Genomic DNA, 20,251 nt, shown 5'->3' with positions numbered 1-20,251 from the left:
TACTCTCTTATCCCTTCTCCATCAACTGGAATAATGGCATTAGGTGAAAAACATTTGGCACTTCAGCTTCAAGGTTTGCCAGGGCTGATGGAGACTAGGGCTTCAATAGGATTACCTGCTAGTTGCACCATGTCATTCTGTGCTTTAAGGTGCTTAACGGAGAGTAATGGGAGAGCGGCGCTTGAAGAAATTGCAGCTGGAGGCCAGTGAGCAGAAATAAGACTGTGCTTATCAACTCTATATAATATCTGATCATGTTACTTTTGTAGTACATTTTAAAAGGTGACCTGTGTAGACTGAAATGGCAGGAGCAAACTGCTAGGCCATTGCCAAGGCAAAGAAATAAGGCATCGTCAGTAACACTGGGCAATAGAAACTAGATAACCTACAAGAAAATAACCTTCTACAAAATTAAGCAGCTTAAAAATACAATTAATTATCTTCTTAAAGGCCAGTGAAACAGTGATGTAGGGCAGAAAATTTTCCTTAATTTTTCAATTTGATTAAGTTCACTACTAACAAAGAAATAGATGCCAATTGCAAATCAGTATTAGGTAAGCTTTTCAAAGCTTTTAGCTTTGTTTGCTAAACAGAAGTAAAATAAACATGCTAAATTAGTTCATTCTCGTAAGACATCAGAATATTTTCCAATGCAAACTGAAAACATTCCTATGCAAATTACTCGTACTTTGTATAGGACTTTCCCCAGAAAATCCACACAAGTGGTAGTAGCAAGTCAGTAATGAAGCAGCCATGCACTTTCATTCTGCTACAATGACCGCAGCATGCAACACTGGAATTCACTACACAGAGAATTCATGCATTTACTACAAGGTGGATGAGCAAATCTGAAGATAAAACCCTAAACATAATCTATTGCAATACCTTCTAGAAAACCAGAACAAGAAATAAGATGAAGAGTGGATCCAACCTCAATTGTCGTTCCAGATTTTTTTTTTTTTATGAATTGCTTCCCAGAAACAATCCTGAAGTGATCTAACAATAAAAGCATCAACTATAAAAATAAATTCAAGCTCAATATAGATGGGATAAGAATGTCCACTTACAAGGCTTGTTGAAATAGGAAGACATTCAATGGACGCTTTTCTCATTTTTATGTACATTACTTAGAAACCTTGGTGATTAAGGGATTAAAAATAGCTGGTGCAAATAAACAATTAAAAGATCACAGAGATGACACCATGAGAGGGAGTTCCAGAGGGTAGATGTCACCACACTAAAGGTCTGATTCCTACATCGTAGGAAATGGACAACTTGATGAGATGGTATTTGCAGGAGGGCTTCCACTACAGACAGCAGTGATAGACTGGATATATAAGGGATGAAATTTGTTTTGAAGTATCCTAGTCTTAAACTGCATAGGGTTTTGTAAACCAGTACCAGCACTTTAAACTAAGCATGGCAGCTCATCGGACACTTTCAGCAGCATTGTTAACATATTGGCAATATTCTGCCTCACAGAGCATAGGGTTGGGCAATGTCAGGTTTTCAAAGCATCAGGGCTGTTCAGTTGGGGGGCAGGAGCACTGTAAAGGATCCCCCACTCTGCCGCCAGCTTGCATGAGCCAGCAGTGGGATGGGGGCTCCGTTAACTGCTTGGCTGAGGGGAGAAGCAACTGCACAAGCCGGCAGTGGAGTGCAGACTCCGTGAAACTGCTTTGCTGAGGCCGATACAGCTAAAAGCTCATACAACTAGACATTCAATTAATATTCAGTGGGCTCTATTGTTTGTTTTGTCCCAATTATACTATAATAAAACAGTAGAATGATAATGATTTACTCTGTGCTTTAGCTTGCAGTGTTTACTGAACTTTGCTTATCTTAGATATTAGTCTAGACACAGCAAGTACTTTCTGGTTCACAGGAAAAGCTGTAAATGATTTCATATCACAATGCTCATTTGCAGGTACGTTAAGGTGGTTCTAAGTGCTTACCGAGATAATATAACAGAATAGTCAGTGCCATCAGAAAATGTAAAAGATGTACAAGGCACTGGGGGAACTTGATGATTTTGGACTGATTATTTAAAGCTGAAGCTTGATATTCAAAGATGAATAATTACTTAAAGACACCATCCATTCCTGTTGTGTCACATTTCCCCTCTCTAGTCACCTAGAACTATTTATCCCACAGCTTGAGTACTGCACTCTGCAGTCCAGGACCTTTGTCACTGATACAGCAATTAATTTACAAGCAACCCCCCCTTTATGCGGGGGTTATGTCCCGAGGCACCGCGTCCACACATGGAATTGTGTATATTTGAAGCACCATTGGAAAAGCCTGCAAACACCCTCTAAACCTCTCGACATCCTTTTAAAAACCAGCGGCACTTACCAGATGCCAAACTCCACCAAGCTCCCTCCAAGGCTCCAACTCTCCACAGGCCTTGACCATTGGTGCAAAGGCTCCTGGGATAGCTGGGCACTGTTTTCATGCCTTTTTTGCTCTTTTAGGGCCTTTTTTGCCATTTTTAAAGTCATTTCCAGGTTTGGTGAAATGCACGTATGTGTGGTTGCACACATACCGAACGTGCATAAATGGAGGGGTGTCTGTACATGCAAACTGTATCATGATCTATGTCCACAGTGACTTTTCTGAGAAAGGTTTCTCTTTTACCATTTTTAAAGAATATTTTTTATTTTATAACAAACGAACAAACATTATCAGGATAGTCTCCATATGACTAGACATGGCAGGTTAGAAAGCAAATTTCACAAACAACTGTTACAGCTTCTCAGACTGGCCAAGTACTACACAACTGGAAAGGCACCCTAAAGTTTGTGGTTACCTTTACAATCTGTCTCAGCAGATTTTTCCATTAATGTAGCAAGCTCTCACCTGGCCTGCTGTTTCCCACCCTTTGAAAAGTGCAGAATGTGGCCCAGCAAGTCATCTAGAAGGAAGCGTCTCCATTACTAATGCCAAGGAGGTATGTATTTGACAACTCCTTTGGATGGGTTTATTACTGGGAGTCCCTCTTTGGGGAGGGAAAAAGAAATTTGGTCTGTGGAGGCTCAGTTGAGTATAGACAAAAGAGGTATTGGCTTGGAACCTAAGTTCTCCGATCCAGTGGGGACTCCCATTGGCATACATGTGTATGTGTGTGGTGATCCCAAAACCTGCTGGAGCAAATTTTCATGAAGCACAAAGGGCTACAATCAGCAAAAGTCCCCTCCCTACCTTTCACCTGCAGGAGCATCATATGGCTTGAGTTCTGGTCAAAAGAACACTGTACCTAAGCCATTAACTACAGCAACCCTAACTGTGTAACTCGTACTGTTTACAACCTAAAACCCAAACGGTGCAAATTACCTTCAGGATTGTACAATACTAAAGGGTTCTGTGCATTCATTACAGTGCATGAACGTATTTGTAATTGAAATAGGCAAAACTGGTTTGATTCTGCCCCCACTCCCCCAATATATCTGATGCTCTGGTTGAAAATCAGGAAAAAAATGTTTAAATAAATTTTATATATGATACACACAGAGAGACGCACAAGTTTAAGAAGCAACTTTAAATACCTTACTGTCTAGCTTTAGAATGACTCTTCCGAGGCCCTTGATTGGTCGCGGTGCAAGAGCTTCTTGACGTTCTCTCACAAAATCTTCAAGGACATGCCACCAGACACTGCAGTGACACACCAGAAATTTCACCACTCCAAAGTGGACCACAAGTTTTTTGACAACCCACACTGCAATATTAAAAGAAGACTTACTAAAAATATGGGGAAAATGAATACAGCAATATTGCAGAAAGCTATACTAAAATGGCTGCTACATTTCTTTTGCTGATACAGGCGGGAAAATAATTTTGGCCGCCTGAAACAAAAACTTCCCAAAATATGTGCTTCAGGTACATAATAGCTAATAGGTTCATACAGATAGTAATACATATTCCATAGTTACAAGAGCTAGAGTAAAATAGGTACACACACCACACCTCAACATTAAGAACTTTGAAGGCTCCTTGATTCCAATTAGTGATAAAAATTATGAAGGATTCTAAAAATTCCAAAAATATTTGGTTTTCTGAGACACACACAGCACAAATGCAACAAGGCACATGTTTAAATATGTTTTGGAGTCTCACAATACATGGAAAGCCTCAGAGGATCCTAAACCATAGTTTGAAACTAATATGGTGTCTGAAATTACTCATGATGCCTACGGTTTTCAATGTGAATTGCACACAGCTCAGACTGCTGCTGCTGGAAGTACTGTTTGGGAAAATCAAAATTATAAGAAGAGTCAGTGGAGGAAGAGCAACTTGTTGGGTACTTACTTTCCCCTCACGTAATGGAGACTGACCGGGAGTTTCTGAGGCAATTATGTAACTAGCATAAAGACTAAATATATTCTGCTCATTAGCACCAAAATCTAGCTTAGCCGTATGCTTTGGGGCTAAAATTATTTATACAAGACTTAATTATATGACTGTGGTACTCTTAAGGAACAAATGACAAAGACACAGCAAAGTTTTCCCAGACAGGGCAGATAATTCCTTTGCCAACCTTTTTCTTATACTGCAATAGGTAAATCAGCTCCATGTCACAGTGGCTTATAAATAGAAATTCATATATGAGCAAGTCACAACACGTTCAGCCTGATCCTTAGGCCTCAACTGAGGTTCTTTTTCTTTATATTTTAAGTACAGTGGTGCCTCGCAAGACGAAATTAATCCGTTCCGTGAGGCTCTTCGTATAGCGGTTTTTTCATCTTGCGAAGCAAGCCCATTGACAGCTTAGCGGATTAGCGCTATTAGCGGTTTAGCGGCTTTTAGCGGATCAGCTGTTAAGCGGCTTAGGGCTTAGGAAAAGGGGGGGAGGGGAAAAAACCCCGCAGGAACTCGCAAGACATTTTCATCTTGCGAAGCAAGCCTATAGGGAAATTTGTTTTGCGAAGCGCCTCCAAAACGGAAAACCCTTTCGTCTAGCGGGTTTTCCGTCTTGCAAGGCGTTCGTCTTGCGGGGCACCACTGTATTCTTTTTATTTCAATATCATCCCTCCTCCTATGGGAGTCTAACTACTTTGATGACCCCTTTGGAAAAATCTTCAAGGCATCAACTGTCATATGATCACATGCAGGGTAGCCAACAGGGCTGGGTGGTATCTGGTTTTCAAAACTGTGATATATCACCAGCTAAACATCGCAATATTCCAATATATCATGATGTCTGAAATAAGGATGGAATTATGCAGAGGCAAACAGTAGGGCTTGATGGTATCTGGCTTTCAATTTCATGATGTATCACCAGCTAAGCACTCATTACCAAACTGGGAAACAATGGTCAACAGTTTCAGAACAAGCCAGGATGTTATTAATTTCATAAACATGGTTTAAGACCCTGGTTTGTTCCAGTTCACTGCTTATGTTCCATACAGTCCACACCAGCTCAACTAGTGCCTCTTACTATTTATACTCTGTAGCACAAAGTGACCTAGGGTATGTGATGCTAGGGTATGTATTAGGAAGCTGCCTGCCCAGTTTCCTTAAATTCTCCCCTGTGCCACATCCCACAGGGATTCAGAGGATCTGACCCATAATGGTAGCTTTTCAGGGAACACAAGGAGCTGCAGTATAGAGGAAAGGGTAGCAAAACTCCCTTGCACAGCTACTGTTATGCTCTCCTGAGTCTTGATTCAGCCAACTGAAAGTTTTCTGTTTCCTTACAATTTGACAAACTCTCTTTGCTCCACCTTCACAAGTGATCTGTACTGTGGAGACTTTGGTTGAAGGTTTTTCATCTAAATATTGTTTCCCCTCACAATATAAGAAAATAGTGAACAACCTGCAACAGGTACTGGCAGCAGCTGTATTATCCAGAGATTCAACCATATTTGAACTATTACAATGGCCCATGCAAGCAGAACAAAGTAGATATCACTTGTATTCTTCTTTTTAAGAAGTGTTCCGATCTCAGGTCTCTGTCTGCCACTCACAGTGGATGGAGAAGATGTTTCACTACTTTCTGCGGTTCCTGGAAGAAGAAAAAGTCAGCTATATAATACATTCAACAAGACTGGCAAGTTTTAACTTTAACTTGAATTTTGTGGCACTCCCTTTCAGTTGAGGTCAGACATTTTAACTGAAGTCTGATTCTATCATTTTAACAGATTATTACCTTTTCTGTATTCAATTATTGTAACCACTAAGAGACCATTGCAGTTAAGTGGTATATAAATTGTTTAAACAAATAAACAAACTGCTATTCAGAAGCACAGCAGTCATCAGAACTGTTTCTAAGATGCTTGGGAAGCCGTGTCTACCAGTCTCATGTAAACCCCTACAAACTACTAAGCATTTAACACCACATTGTAATTTCCCAAAAGTCCAACGTATCCAGAACTAAACAAGTTTAATCATACATTTCTAAAAAATAAAGAAGAAAAACTTAAAAATGAGAATTGCTTTCTAGTTTTCAGTGAAATATTTGCTTTCAGTGTGCACATAAATAACTTTTGCTGCAGTGTTTTAATCAAAGGCTTAATGCCTGGAATTCTGAAATCTCAAAAGGAAGCTTATATACAAATAATCTATTCATACACCAAGGTTTGGCTAAGCATGATTTGGTGTGATTTCTAAAGTCCAACTATGGTTTAGCACAAAGTTTCTTCTGAAACCAAGAATCAGATACGTGGTTTGACAGATGATTGTAAACCATGGATTTGTCTCCAGTTTGAATTTACAGAGCATAGCTGTAGCATTCCAAAGATCACTGTATTGAGTAGACAGAAAATAGAAGTTGGTAAGCAACTCTAAATTACAGTTTACCTATACATTTGCCTCATAAACTCTGCAAAACACAAGCTCAAAACACAGAACTACAATTACAAAAGTTTAATCTAATAGTATATAAAAACCTCCCTGATAGCATATTCTCATACTCTTAGAGCACTCAAGCTTTGTGTTTTGTGCAGAATACTTCTCCTTAAGCTTCCAGTATTTGACTAGCAGGATTAATTTCTGCAAGAGTGACAGTATGAATGACCCTTCACAAACAAACATTGAAAATGATGAACTGAAGTCATGTATATTGTATGATAGCAATTGCTCAAGACTGCAATCAAAACAGGCTAAACAGAAGTAATCTGACTGATTTTGGGACTGCTTGGTTTATAAACTGCTACTTCATATTTGGAATTATTCTACTGGTGGGTTTATTTAGTTTCAGCTGTATGGTATGCATATGAAGATTACATAAAAGTAAGTTTGGCAGAACATACCACAGATGGGGTTCTGAATTATTGCTTACACAATCCATGGTTTTGGATGGTGCTAAAGCCCTATTTAAATTTGACAACATGGTCACTAAAATCTCAGAAATTAATTTGTGTATCATGAAAAAACCCACATGAAAATAATATTTAATCAACTGAACAATTTAGCAAGAAAAAAAACCTGTGAGATTTCTCTCACCTCTCATATTTCCAACTATGTTCTGTGAAATTTTGAGAATAGTCCTTATTGCTTGCAGAGTGTATAAAAAAACCAAGTTAACTTGACAGAATCTGACTTGCTAATGTAATCACCACCTGCCCAGAGAACAGTTTATCCATACAAATACTCAAGGCTTACTTGTGTGCCTTATCATCTGACAAATAGTTAAACTGTTATCTTTCAATATGGCATTCAGCCATTATAATGCCACATCACTAAAATCACCATTAACATGACAGTTTAAAATACAAATTGCATATTTTTCACTTTATGCAGTAATCTTAAGGAACAAATGACAAAGCTGAAAGATGAATTACAGAACAAACAAGCAGTAACAAAATAAGCATAGCTAAACTGCCCTGCGATCCTTGGACAAAGGGCAGTATATATATTTAATAAATTCAAAGAGCAAGATTAAAGCATGCAAACATATTGAAAAATGTCTAGCATTCTTACAGAATATTCAGTCACCTGAGGATTGCGGTGAATGTTCCTCATTATTCGATTCAATTCCTGTAATTGATATTGCCATGGCTATTGTAGATGCTGCAATAGAAACCATCTGACCAGGAAGCTCTACCCCTATAAAAAATAAAATACTTATAAAGGTCTGAAAGTAGTTTAATTGGTTTTTTTCTGCTCCCATTCATGGACTGTCAACAGCTTCAGTCACACCAGAATAATCCTAGACAGCATTCTTTTTCAGCAGCTACCACTCACTTAAGATACTCTAGAATCATAGAACCATAGAGTTGGAAGAGACCACAAGGGCCATCGAGTCCAACCCCCTGCCAAGCAGGAAACACCATCAGAGCACTCCTGACATATGGTTGTCAAGCCTCTGCTTAAAGACCTCCAAAGAAGGAGACTCCACCACACTCCTTGGCAGCAAATTCCACTCTTGAACAGCTCTTACTGTCAGGAAGTTCTTCCTAATGTTTAGGTGGAATCTTCTTTCTTGTAGTTTGGATCCATTGCTCCGTGTCCGCTTCTCTGGAGCAGCAGAAAACAACCTTTCTCCCTCCTCTAGGTGACATCCTTTTATATATTTGAACATGGCTATCATATCATCCCTTAACCTCCTCTTCTCCAGGCTAAAGATGCCCAGCTCCCTTAGCCGTTCCTCATATGGCATCGTTTCCAGGCCTTTGACCATTTTGGTTGCCCTCCTCTGGACACGTTCCAGTTTGTCCGTGTCTGTGATGGGATGATGAGCTGCTTGTGCGTAAAAGCTTAGTCCCTCAGAGTTTGCTCAGCTTAGCAAGACTCTATCTTTAGCGGAGCCCTTAAGCGTGGCTCCCTCAATCGCTGGCAGAATCCGACAGTGGGCGTTTACGGAATCTACTCCAGCGTAAAAGCTCCTTGACGGAAACGCGTCGTCTGGATTCTCGGCGCGACAGTTTCCGGCGAGGAGTGGGTGTACCTATGGGAGGACCTGAGACTTCTCCGCTGTTATCGCTGGAAGACTCCCTGAGCCATTCCTTCGTTTCTCTCTCTCTCTCCCCCTGCTGGTGCCTTCCTCCGCTGCTGAGTCTCTCCTGACTTCTGAGAGACCCTCCACCTCCTGCCTTTCTGATGGCAGTTCCCTGACATCCACCTCCCCTCCAGGGCCCCCTTCACCCCCTCCCGCCCCTTCCCCTGCTGGCGGTGAGGATGGAAAACCCCGGAAAGAACACTCCTCATCATCAGAGGACTCAAACACTTCTCTCCACTGCCTCCCGTCTCTTCTCCCTGTGTCCTCTTCCTCGTCGGAGTCTATTCCCTCTTCCAGCCCTGATTCTGGGAACCCTTCAAACTCCTCTTCCTCATCAGTGGTGCCGAAGTGTTCCCTCCTGAACCGTCCCACGGGCTGAGGTTTCCTTGGAAACCGTTGATGAAACGTTTCTATTAAAACCTCGTCATTGACCTCCTCTGCCGGCACCCATGTGTTTTTCGACTCCGCTTCCCCTTCCCATTCTACCAAATACTCCACCTGATTCCCTTTCCACCTGGAATCAATGATTTCTGCCACATGCATGTTGCGTTCCCTTTCTTCTATGACCGGTGTTTGAGTAACCCCCCTCTCACGTTCCCCCCACTCTCGCCCCTCTCGGTATGGCGACAGTAGAGACCTGTGAAATACTGGGTGCAGTTTCATGTGGTTGGGCAATCTGAGTTTGAATGCTACCGGGTTGACCTGTTGTATGACCTCAAAGGGTCCCAGCCGTTTGGGTCTCAATTTCTTACACCCTCCCTTGAACGGCAGTCCTTGGGTGGATAGCCACACCCTGTCCCCCACCCTTATGGTTTCACCTTCCCTTCTGCTTCTGTCTGCTTGCTTCTTGTATTCTTCCTTGGCCCTCTCTAAGTTAAGTTGGAGTTGCCGGTGGATCACTTCCATCTCTTCAACAAAGTGTTCCGCAGCCGGGACACTCCATCTCTCCCTTCCTTCTCCTGGAAATGCCCTGGGATGACACCCATAATTGGCCAGGAAGGGACTTATCCCTGTGGACACATTCTCCGCGTTGTTGTAGGCAAATTCTGCCAGGGCCAACTTATCTACCCAATCATTTTCTCTGTCATTTACATAACACCTCAGGTATTGTTGTAAAATCCCGTTTGCCCTTTCCGCCTGCCCATTTGTTTCTGGGTGCCGGGCAGTTGAAAAATTGACTTCTACGTGCAGTAAGCTCATGAGCTTCCTCCAGAACCTGGAAGTAAATTGTTTCCCTCTGTCGGAGACCACCCTCAAGGGGGCGCCATGCAACCTGAAAATATGCTTTACAAACAACTTGGCGGTTTCTTCCGCTGTGACCGCGTGTGAACAGGCTATAAAATGGCACATCTTAGTTAATAGGTCCACCACCACCATGACAGCTGTTTTCCCTTTGGATTTGGGCAGATCCGTCATAAAATCTATGGATACTGCCTCCCATGGCCTTTCCGGTGTGGGTAAGGGTTCCAATAGCCCCGCTGGTGCCAGCCTCTCCCCTTTCGCTCGCTGGCACCTGTCGCACCCCCTAACATATTCCCGTACGTCTTCCCTCACCTTGGGCCACCAAAACTCCCTGGTAACCAACCACATGGTTTTGTGCTGCCCGAAGTGCCCCGCTGTGGGGCTGTCGTGTAACTGCTTGAGCACTCTGCCCCTCAGTTCCCCATCGGGTATGTACAGTGCCCCTTTGTAATACAACGCCCCGTTCTTTTCCTCAAACCCCCCTGTGTTCTCCCCTGTCCCCCTGAGTTCTCTGAGTTTCTCTTGGGCGTATTCATCGTTCTCGGTACCCTCTACCAGTTCTCTTTGCCCCACCAATGCCGCCCCACACACCCAGTGGTCCTCGGGGATGATATGACTTTCCTCAGGCGCTCCCTCCCCCTCTAAATACTCAGGTTTTCGAGAGAGAGCGTCCGCCTTGACGTTCTCCGGTCCTGGTACGTAACGAATTTCAAAATGAAATTTGGAGAACTCCTGGGCCCATCTCACCTGTCTCTGGTTCAGTACTCGGGCAGTTCTCCAGTATTCCAGATTTTTGTGGTCGGTCCGCACTTGGACCTTGTGCTGCGCCCCAATCAGCAAGTGTCGCCATCTCCGAAACGCTTCATGAATGACGAGCAGTTCTCTGTCGTATACGGTGTAGTTCCTCTCGGATTTGTTCAACCTCCGCGAGAAGAAGGCACACGGTCTCCATTCCGACGTATCTTTTCCCGGCTGTAGAAGCACGGACCCCACCGCTCGGTCTGAGGCGTCAGTCTCGACTCTCATTGGTTGCTGTAGATCCACGTGCAAAAGTTGTTCTTCCGACGCAAACGCCTTCTTTAACCTTTCAAACGCTCGCTGCGCCTCTTCCGTCCAGACAAATTTCTTCTTGCTGCTGAGACAATCAGTGATGGGCGCCGTTAAGTGGGCAAAGTTCTTGATGAACTTCTGATAGAAGTTTCCGAAGCCCAGGAACCTTTGCACGTCCTTCTTAGTTTTCGGTGTCTTCCATTCCAGTACCGCTTGAACCTTGCTAGGATCCATGGCCAATCCCTTGTCTGACAACCGGTACCCCAGGAACTCCACCTCTCTGGTATGAAACTGACATTTCTCCAGTTTCACCCTCAGCTGGTTTTCTTGCAATCTGCTCAGTACCTCTCTTACGTCTCGCACATGCTGCTCCTCATTCTCTGAGTACACCAGGACGTCATCTAAGAACGCTACACAGTTCTTGTAGAGCAATGGTCCCAGGACGTGATTCATGAACGATTGAAAACAGGCCGAGCCCGCCTGTAGACCGAAGGGCATAACGAGGTACTCAAAGGCTCCCAAGGGGATGAACATAGTGGTTTTCCACTCATCTCCCTTTCTCATACGTATCAGGTTATACGCCCCCCTTAGGTCCAGCTTGGTAAAAATTTTCCCTTTCCTCACCCGGGTCAAAATGTCATCGATTCTGGGCATGGGGAAAGTCACTGGTTCTGACACTGCATTTAGGGCCCGGAAGTCCACGACCAATCTGGGTTTATTAGTATTTTTTTTGTCCACAAAGAACACTGGGCTGCCCCCCACCGCTCGTGACTCTCTGATGAAACCTTGCTTGAGATTCTTGTCAATGAACTCCCTTAACTCATGCATCTCCCTGTCTGACACTGCATACAGCTTGCCACTGGCAATTGTGCTCCTGGGAGTAAGTTAATTTGACAGTCAAAGGGTCTGTGTGGGGGCAGTTTATCTGCTTCTCTTTCGCTGAAGACGTTAATCAGGTCGGCGTATTGTCGTGGTACCTTCCCTTTATCAGTTATTTCCATCCCTGCTAGCGTAGCCTGGGTTTTTACTTGGGCTTCCCGTTCCTTGCAGTGTGCCAGGCAATGCGCTGACCCAAAGGAAACTACCCGCTGGTGCCATCCCACTAGTGGATCATGCAGTGCTAGCCAGCTCATTCCCAAAATAATGGGTGCTCCTCCCAAGGTGGCCACATTAAACGCTATCAGTTCTGTGTGTCTTGCCACCCTCATTATCATTGGGACAGTCTGCTGGTTAACTTCCCCTCCCAACAGCGCCCTCCCATCAATCATGGTCACCTGCAAAGGGTTACTTAAAGGGATAGTCTGTATCTGGTGTTCGGCTGCAAACTCCTTACTCATAAAATTACAGGAGCTGCCTGAGTCCAATAGCGCCTTTATCTTTAGTGGGTGTCCGTTTGGCAGCTCTAGCGACACCTCTATTACAAGCGCTGGTCTTGGTGGTTCTGGCGTGGGCACATTCACTGCTCCTTGGCCTGGCTGCTGTGCCCCGATAGTGGCAGCCAGGCGTTGGCTTTTACTTGCTCCTTAACTCCCTCCTCCTCCCCCCCAACAGCTCCCGCCATCCCTTGCCATTCCTTTCTTTGTGGGCAAGCTCTGGCAAAGTGACCTGGCTGTTGGCAGAGAAAACATTTCTTGGCGCTCTTTCCCTCCTTCTTCCGCCCTTCACTAGGGTTTGAAACTGCGCGCGCGCGCGCTGTTCCAATTTCCATCGGCTCTACTGGCGGGGAATGCTGCTCGGGAATCTCTGGAATGCGGAAATCCCTCCAACGTTCCCCCTTCCCTTCCCGCTTCTCCAAAGCTCTCGCCTTCTGGCGTGCTCCTATGGCCAGCGCTGATTTAGTCAGCTGGTCCATAGACTCCGCCCTGGGCGCCCGGGAAAGTTCGTCCTTCACCGCCGAAGATAGCCCTTCTTCGAAGAGCATTTGTATGGGTTCCGCCGACAATTCCCATCCCAATTTATGGATCAGCATGGTGAACTCAGTCCAGTACTCACGTACAGATCGGCTCCCCTGTTTACACCCCATTAACTGTCTGCGCACCACTCCCTGTTCAATCTCGCTGGAAAACGTCAGATCCATGGCGCGAGAAAACTTCCTCGAGTCCTTTAGGGCGTCATTATTAGCTGCCATCAGGGGTCTCACCCAGTCCTTCGCCCCTCCTTCGAGATGGCCAATCACAAACGCTACCCTTGATTCCTCATCAGGAAAGTCATCAAACTGCAGATTGAGGGCATATTGCATCTCTGTTCTAAAGGCTTGATAGTTCCTGGGATCCCCCCCAAACTTCTGCACCAATCCTGGCACCTTCCTCGTGAGTGGGTTGGCTTTCCCCTTTTCTGCATCCTGAGCCCTCCTCTCCTCGAGCCTAGCCGTTTGCAGCGCTAGCTGGACCTCCAACATCCTGTACCTTTCTTCCAGGCTTGGACCAGCTCCAGCTCCTCCTGCGTCTCCGGCTCCGGCTGGGTTGCTCATGATGCCTCTCCTTGCACAAGCGGCTTTCAGAGACTGTCGGATTGCTGTGATGGGATGATGAGCTGCTTGTGCGTAAAAGCTTAGTCCCTCAGAGTTTGCTCAGCTTAGCAAGACTCTATCTTTAGCGGAGCCCTTAAGCGTGGCTCCCTCAATCGCTGGCAGAATCCGACAGTGGGCGTTTACGGAATCTACTCCAGCGTAAAAGCTCCTTGACGGAAACGCGTCGTCTGGATTCTCGGCGCGACAGTTTCCGGCGAGGAGTGGGTGTACCTATGGGAGGACCTGAGACTTCTCCGCTGTTATCGCTGGAAGACTCCCTGAGCCATTCCTTTGTTTTTCTCTCTCTCTCCCCCTGCTGGTGCCTTCCTCCGCTGCTGAGTCTCTCCTGACTTGTGGTCAACCAAGACTCCTAGATCCTTTTCACATGTACTGCTCTCAAGCCAGGTGTCACCCATCTTGTATTTGTGCCTCTCATTTTTTTTGCCCAAGTGCAATACTTTACATTTCTCCCTGTTAAAATTCATCTTGTTTGTTTTGGCCCAGTTCTCTAATCTGTCAAGGTCGTTTTGAAGTGTGATCCTGTCCTCTGGGGTGTTAGCCACCCCTCCCAGTTTTGGTGTCATCTAGGAGTAAGCAACCCATTGTCCTCCAGATATGTTGGTCTACTGCTCTCATCATCCACCATTATTGGTCATGCTGGCTGGGGCTGATGGAGCTATAGTCCAACACATCTGAAGGGCCATAGCTTAGCTATCTCTACTATGGAACTACAAGAAAAAGAGAGTTTCTCACCTGAAGACTCTTTCCCACTCGGGTGCTCGTGCAACATACCCACAGTCATTAAGACAACTATAACCAAAAACACTGGAATCTTCCAAGAACCTGCTGCAGAAGCTGAAAAAAAGGAGGTCCTATGAATAAAATCGACATCCTTTTTCCTAAATAATATGCATAAACTAGTAAATGGAATGAACAGAACGATCAGGTAGAACTGTCGCTACCTGACAGATATTTGCAAAAACCTTATTATAGATGAAATGAAAAGACTACATTTTGACTGGATATATTTACTCTGATAATACTACTTCTGAAAACACAAGTATTATTTCCAAAGGGAGACAACAAGAACTGCAATAAAATAACCACACTGGGCAGTTCATATAAGGAAAACCATCATTTCCTACTGAAGGAATGGGTTTCTGTGCAGTCAGTCTGAAACGGGACCCAAAATCCACATTTTCAGGAGTGTTCTTAGAGTTGGTGTCCTCCTGCCCCAAGATAAGAGTATAGGAACAGGAACAACCTTTTATGGTCAAGAGTACCAGAACAGGAATATCTGTTTATGGTCATGGATGTCGACTTACGTGTATAAGCTGACGTGGTTGGATTCCTGGGGAAGAGGGGAGAGGGTGCCTGGAGGACATATATACTGCATGAAATTTCTCATTTCTTTGGACTTGCTGTGAGCTGACCACACAAGTGCCTTCTGCTATCCAGAAAGCAGAATAAACTCTTTCTCTGAATCAACCTCGGTGTCATTTGACTTCCTTCCTCCCGTTCAGGAGCAACGCAGACCCCACCAGTCGGTAAAGTCTAAGAAGGCTACACTACTAAATTAGAAGTAGCTAACCCATGACCTTTCAGATATTTCTAGACTAGGACTTCCACTGAACTGGCCATGCTGTCTAGAAGTTGTAGGTCCACAGAATCTGGTTGCCCTTGGGCTCTCACATTCCTCCCTCTTCTTTCACATATCAGAGCAGAGTGAAAGCTTCCAGTTTTACCACAAATTGAACATAGAAATTTGTGGTTGAACTATTGTTTGTTTGTTTATTAAATTTGTACACCACCCTAGCTATACCTGTAGATCTCAGGGCAGTTCACAACATAAAAAACAAAAATCATATAATGAAAACAAAAACAAAGACAGCCCAATAATTCTCCCTTGGTTAGTGAGATCTGGATCTGAACCATGGTTTGATCCTCACTTATTCTCACTAACTGTAGTTTCAACAAACCAGCTTGCTGAGTTTAGATGTCACAGGGAACTGTGGTTAGTTTGCAAGTGGAAGTGGGAGCTTTTGAACTCCTCCTCTAGCACAAGAAAAAGAAGATGGGAGCATGGAACCCTGAGGTTCCAGCAGATTCATTCACAGAATGAAACCATGGTTTCCCATTACAACTGGATTCCAGGCATGGTTCAGATACAATGCAAAACCATGACCAAACCTTAATTTATAACCCCAATTTGCAAGGCCAGCATGAATCGGTTTACTAGTGCATATTTGTGAATAAACCCTATTTATTTTAATTAAGTTTTAATTCAAGGTATTCTATAACGTATTTGAAATGGGAGGTCTTTTGTCTGCTTCACTGAAAATTGGTTTAAGTGTTGCTTGGGGCCTTAAATGTCAACTGTGAGGAAGGGTTGGTGCTGAATTCTCTGTATGCAAAATAGAAGGTAAGCATACGATGATTGGTCCTCTTCACCTACAGCCAGTAACTGAATCATTATCACACTTAATTGAATGCAAAGTATTGTTGGTACAAGCTTGACATCTCTTTCAGAAATCTATAGAAATACTTTATAGCCAAGTCCTGAAAAACAACAAACAAATGAAATAAATATTTTTATGAGATTACTCACCCAAATGGAAGAGCAGTAGAATCCAAACAGGAACAGAGATTGTTCTCAAGTAACGTTCAGTGCTTGGGTTCCACTTGAATAATACAGTCAATAAATAGCCTGCTATCAAGGTCCATATCTTAACAGGAAAAGGGAATAAAACAGCTATCAGTACTCATCCCTGGCAAACCCAAGCTAGCTGCCCAACTGCAACTTTAATTATTAAGCAGAATAAAAACAGATTACATTAAAAAAACAAACAAACCATGGGCTTCCTTCAATCCAAATAGCTTTTTAAAGTCCCTAGCAGCCTTGTCTCTTTTTTAAAAAATCAAGATACAACAAGAATTTTGCCTATAATGGAAAGGAAAAGATGTTCTGTGGTTTTAATTGATGAGCTATTCCATACTTTAGGGCTGGGTGATACAGTGGTGCCTCGCAAGACGAAAAGAATCCGTTCCGCGATTCTCTTCGTCTAGCGGTTTTTTCGTCTTGCGAAGCAAGCCCATTGATGGCTTAGCGGATTAGTGCTATTAGTGGCTTAGCGGCTTTTAGCAGTTTATCAGCTTAGCGGATAAGCAGATAAGCGGCTTAGCGGCTTAGAAAAAGGGGGGAAAGGGGGGAAAGTTGGAAAAACTCGCAAGACATTTCGTCTTGTGAAGCATGCCCATAGGGAAATTCATTTTGCAAAGCGCCTCCAAAACGGAAAACCCTTTCGTCTAGCGGGTTTTTCGTCTTGCGAGGCATTCGTCTTGCGGGGCACCACTGTATATGGTTTTCAACACTGTGATATACAGATATATCACGACATCTGAAATAAGGATGGAACTATTTAGAGGCATTGGCTGGCTTCACGGTTTTCCCCACATTGTGATTTCTGCATAGCAGGCACATACACAAGCATACCCACACCATGATTCACGATATATTGCCAGGTCAAAAAATACGAAACCAATATCATGATATGGACTTCAAACCAGTTTTGGACGATATATCAATATATTGCCTGGCCCTACTACTTCTCCTCTTTGCATTTTATATGAGACTTCCTGGCTGTGCCCAAGTGCTTACTCTATAACTGAAGGTTTTCTTTAAGATGGTGCAACCTCTGGCCATCCCTGATATAGGCATAAATCCTATATATCCAGTATTATATATTGGATCCAGCTTTTTGTTACTGTGCTTCCCTATGTTTTCTAGTTTAATGGGAACAAGTAGTCATTTTGAAGAACCAAAACCCAAGTACTGTTTTGTTAGTGATCGCTATTCATTTTGAAACAACATAAGGGAGTGAAATTAATGCCACAGAGTCTTCAGGAACTCTCACAAAAGTTCCTGTTACAATTCCCAAAATGTATCATGCTAACTAAGAAAAGGCAGTGAAAGCAACAAAGGACTTCATCAATATAAAAGACTATAAAAATACTAAGCACAGCAATAAGACACTAACACATGCTCTAATCCTTCCTGATGGTAGAACCAATAGAAACATTAACAGGACCTGCCATATGTCACTAGTGACAAGAATCCCCCCCCCAAGAATGCCAAGTACTGCCAACCTTGATGTCAGTTGGGCAAATGCTTAAAAGATTTCACTCTTCAGCATGCTTCATAACTTTAGGTTTACAATGACCTCTAATTACAAGTGTCAGACATATATTACAAAAACACAAACTGCATGTTGTTGTAAAATGTTTGTACCCCTTAAGAAACAGATATTTTACATGTGCAAAAGAGGGATGTACTGAAACAGTACACATATCTACAAGTCTTTATTTCAGGGCTGTGTGAATTGAGCAGTGATCTTATGCCGTATGACACAGTAAGTTATGATCTACATGTTGCACAGAATGAAGAGGGATTTCCCACTTTATTAGTTCAGAATGTAGATTGGGCGTGGAGCGGTGCATTATGATATATTCACCAGTGTAAGAAACTCCCTGAATATAGTAAAGTAACACACCAGAAAAAGCTTCAGCAACCTCTTCTCCCTTTCACATACTTGTTTACTACAAGCATGGTGCAAATTACCGTATTTTTTGTCCCATAGGACGCACCTAGTTTTTTGGGGGGGAATATAGGGGGGGGGAATTCTTTTATTTCCCCCCCAAACCAGGTCGGGGAACAGCGGTATGGCGGCGCTGCGCCTCCCCGCTGTCCCCAAGCTTGTGGGGCTGGCCAATGTCTGCCCGAAGCGTGGGGCGCCCTGCTTCAGCGCACCCCGCGCGCCGTGCAGCAGGCTGCTATCCGCAGCCTAGGGAGCTCTGCGGGAACTCCCGTAGGGCTACCCAGGCTGCGGATATCTGCCCGGCACGCAGGGTGCTCTACTTCAGGGCGCCCTGCGCGCCGGGCAGCAGGCTGCTATTCGCAGCCTTGGGAGCCCTACGGGAACTCCCGCAGGGCTCCCCTCGCTGCGGATGTCTGCCCGGCACGAGGGCGCTCTGCTTCAGGGCGCCCTGCGCGCCGGGCGGTAGGCTATCTGCTGCGTGGGGAGCCCTGCGGGGAGCTCCTGCAGGGCTCCCCTCGCTGCGGATGTCTGCCCGGCGCGAGGGGCGCTCTGCTTCAGGGCACCCTGCACGCCGGGCGTCAGGCTGCTATCTGCAGCCTAGGGAGCCCTATGGGAACTCCCGCAGGGCTCCCCAGGCTGCGGATGTCTGCCCGGCGCAAGGGGCACTCTGCTTCAGGGCGCCCCGCGCGCCGGGCGGCAGGCTGCTATCCGCAGCCTAGGGAGCCCTGCGGGAACTCCCTCGGGCTCTCCAGGCTTGCTGATAGCTTCCTGAAGCCTGGAGAGCGAAAGGGGTCAGTGCGCACCGACCCCTCTCGCTCTCCAAGCTTCAGCGAAAGCCTGTATTCGCCCCATAGGACGCACACAGATTTTCCCTTCATTTTCCCCATTTCATTTTCCGCGTCCTATTGGGTGAAAAATACGGTAAATCTTCAGTCTCAAGTGGCACAAAAATATATCACTTCATTCTACCACCTCATTCTGCGTAATGCATCAGCTCTAGCAAGAAAAGGCTCCTCCTCCTCTTCTGACGTGGGAGCGACAGCCCCACACTGCCCTGTTGTTCATTTCTGAAAAGGGTCCAAGTTCTCCTAGACACTGCATTTTCTGACTTACTCTCAGAGTAAGCAATTATTATTTGTATAGTGGCCACAGTGAGGATAGTGCTTCAAAGACAGGCCCCTGCCCCAAGGAAGCTATAACCTAAATTCAACACAGAGGAAACTACAGAGAAAGGGAGAAGAAGTACGGTGAAACAACAGGATAAAGAGCAACTGTTTCAAGCTGCAATCCTGCCCATGCTTACCTGGGACCAAGAGCCATTTAAGCACTGACAGTTACACTTACAGAAGGGCACAGGAAGTTTAGGGAAGTATAGTGACTGTTGTTTTAATGTATTTTTAATATTTTGTGGGAAGCTGCCCAGAGTGGCTGGAGAAGCCCAGCCAGATGGGTGGGGTATAAATAATAAATTATTATTAATTATTATTAATAATAATAATTATAATAATACTAGGGACTGATCCAGTCTTCACAGAAAAGTGGGGTTTGAGAAGGGATTTGAGAGATGTAAATAAAACAGCATGATGCTGGTATACAGGGAGGCAGTTCTAAGCTTATGGGACAACAAAGGAGTGAGCTCTTTGAGGTAGCAGACCTCCAGGTGGCTGAAGATGGCAAAGCTGGAGAAAAGGATACAGGGAGGGGTGCGTCAGAATGCAACAGCACAATGATTAGGAGGAAGGGCCAAGGACGGCTCTGAAGGGCAAAGACTGGAAGTCAGTGTAGGGTTTAAGGAGAGGCTCACAACATCAAAATGACAAGAGAGGGGCATCTGTTAGATGCGGGGGAACCAAGACCAGAGGAATATTGCAGTAGTCCAAGAAGTCTACAGAGGAAGAGTCATTTTTTTGCAAGAGAAAA

The 20,251-nt window shown here is 44.5% G+C and overlaps 1 protein-coding gene across 2 annotated transcripts in view; it reads right to left on the bottom strand.

Moving 5' to 3' along the window:
- Nucleotides 1-20,251, bottom strand: part of TMEM245 (transmembrane protein 245) — a 74,227-nt gene that overhangs the window by 41,779 nt on the left and 12,197 nt on the right. For both annotated transcript variants that reach the window (XM_079949443.1, XM_079949444.1), the window contains exons 2-6: nucleotides 16,345-16,462; nucleotides 14,490-14,591; nucleotides 7,933-8,043; nucleotides 5,813-6,001; nucleotides 3,546-3,715 (exon numbers count right to left, since the gene is read on the bottom strand). In XM_079949443.1, the coding sequence (XP_079805569.1) occupies nucleotides 3,546-3,715; nucleotides 5,813-6,001; nucleotides 7,933-8,043; nucleotides 14,490-14,591; nucleotides 16,345-16,462 (690 nt within the window). The remainder of the gene's footprint in view (nucleotides 1-3,545; nucleotides 3,716-5,812; nucleotides 6,002-7,932; nucleotides 8,044-14,489; nucleotides 14,592-16,344; nucleotides 16,463-20,251) is intronic.

The sequence above is a fragment of the Podarcis cretensis genome (genome assembly GCF_951804945.1).
Source record: "Podarcis cretensis genome assembly, chromosome: 13".
NCBI lineage: Eukaryota > Metazoa > Chordata > Lepidosauria > Squamata > Lacertidae > Podarcis > Podarcis cretensis.
This window is presented reverse-complemented; position numbering and strand designations above follow the sequence as displayed.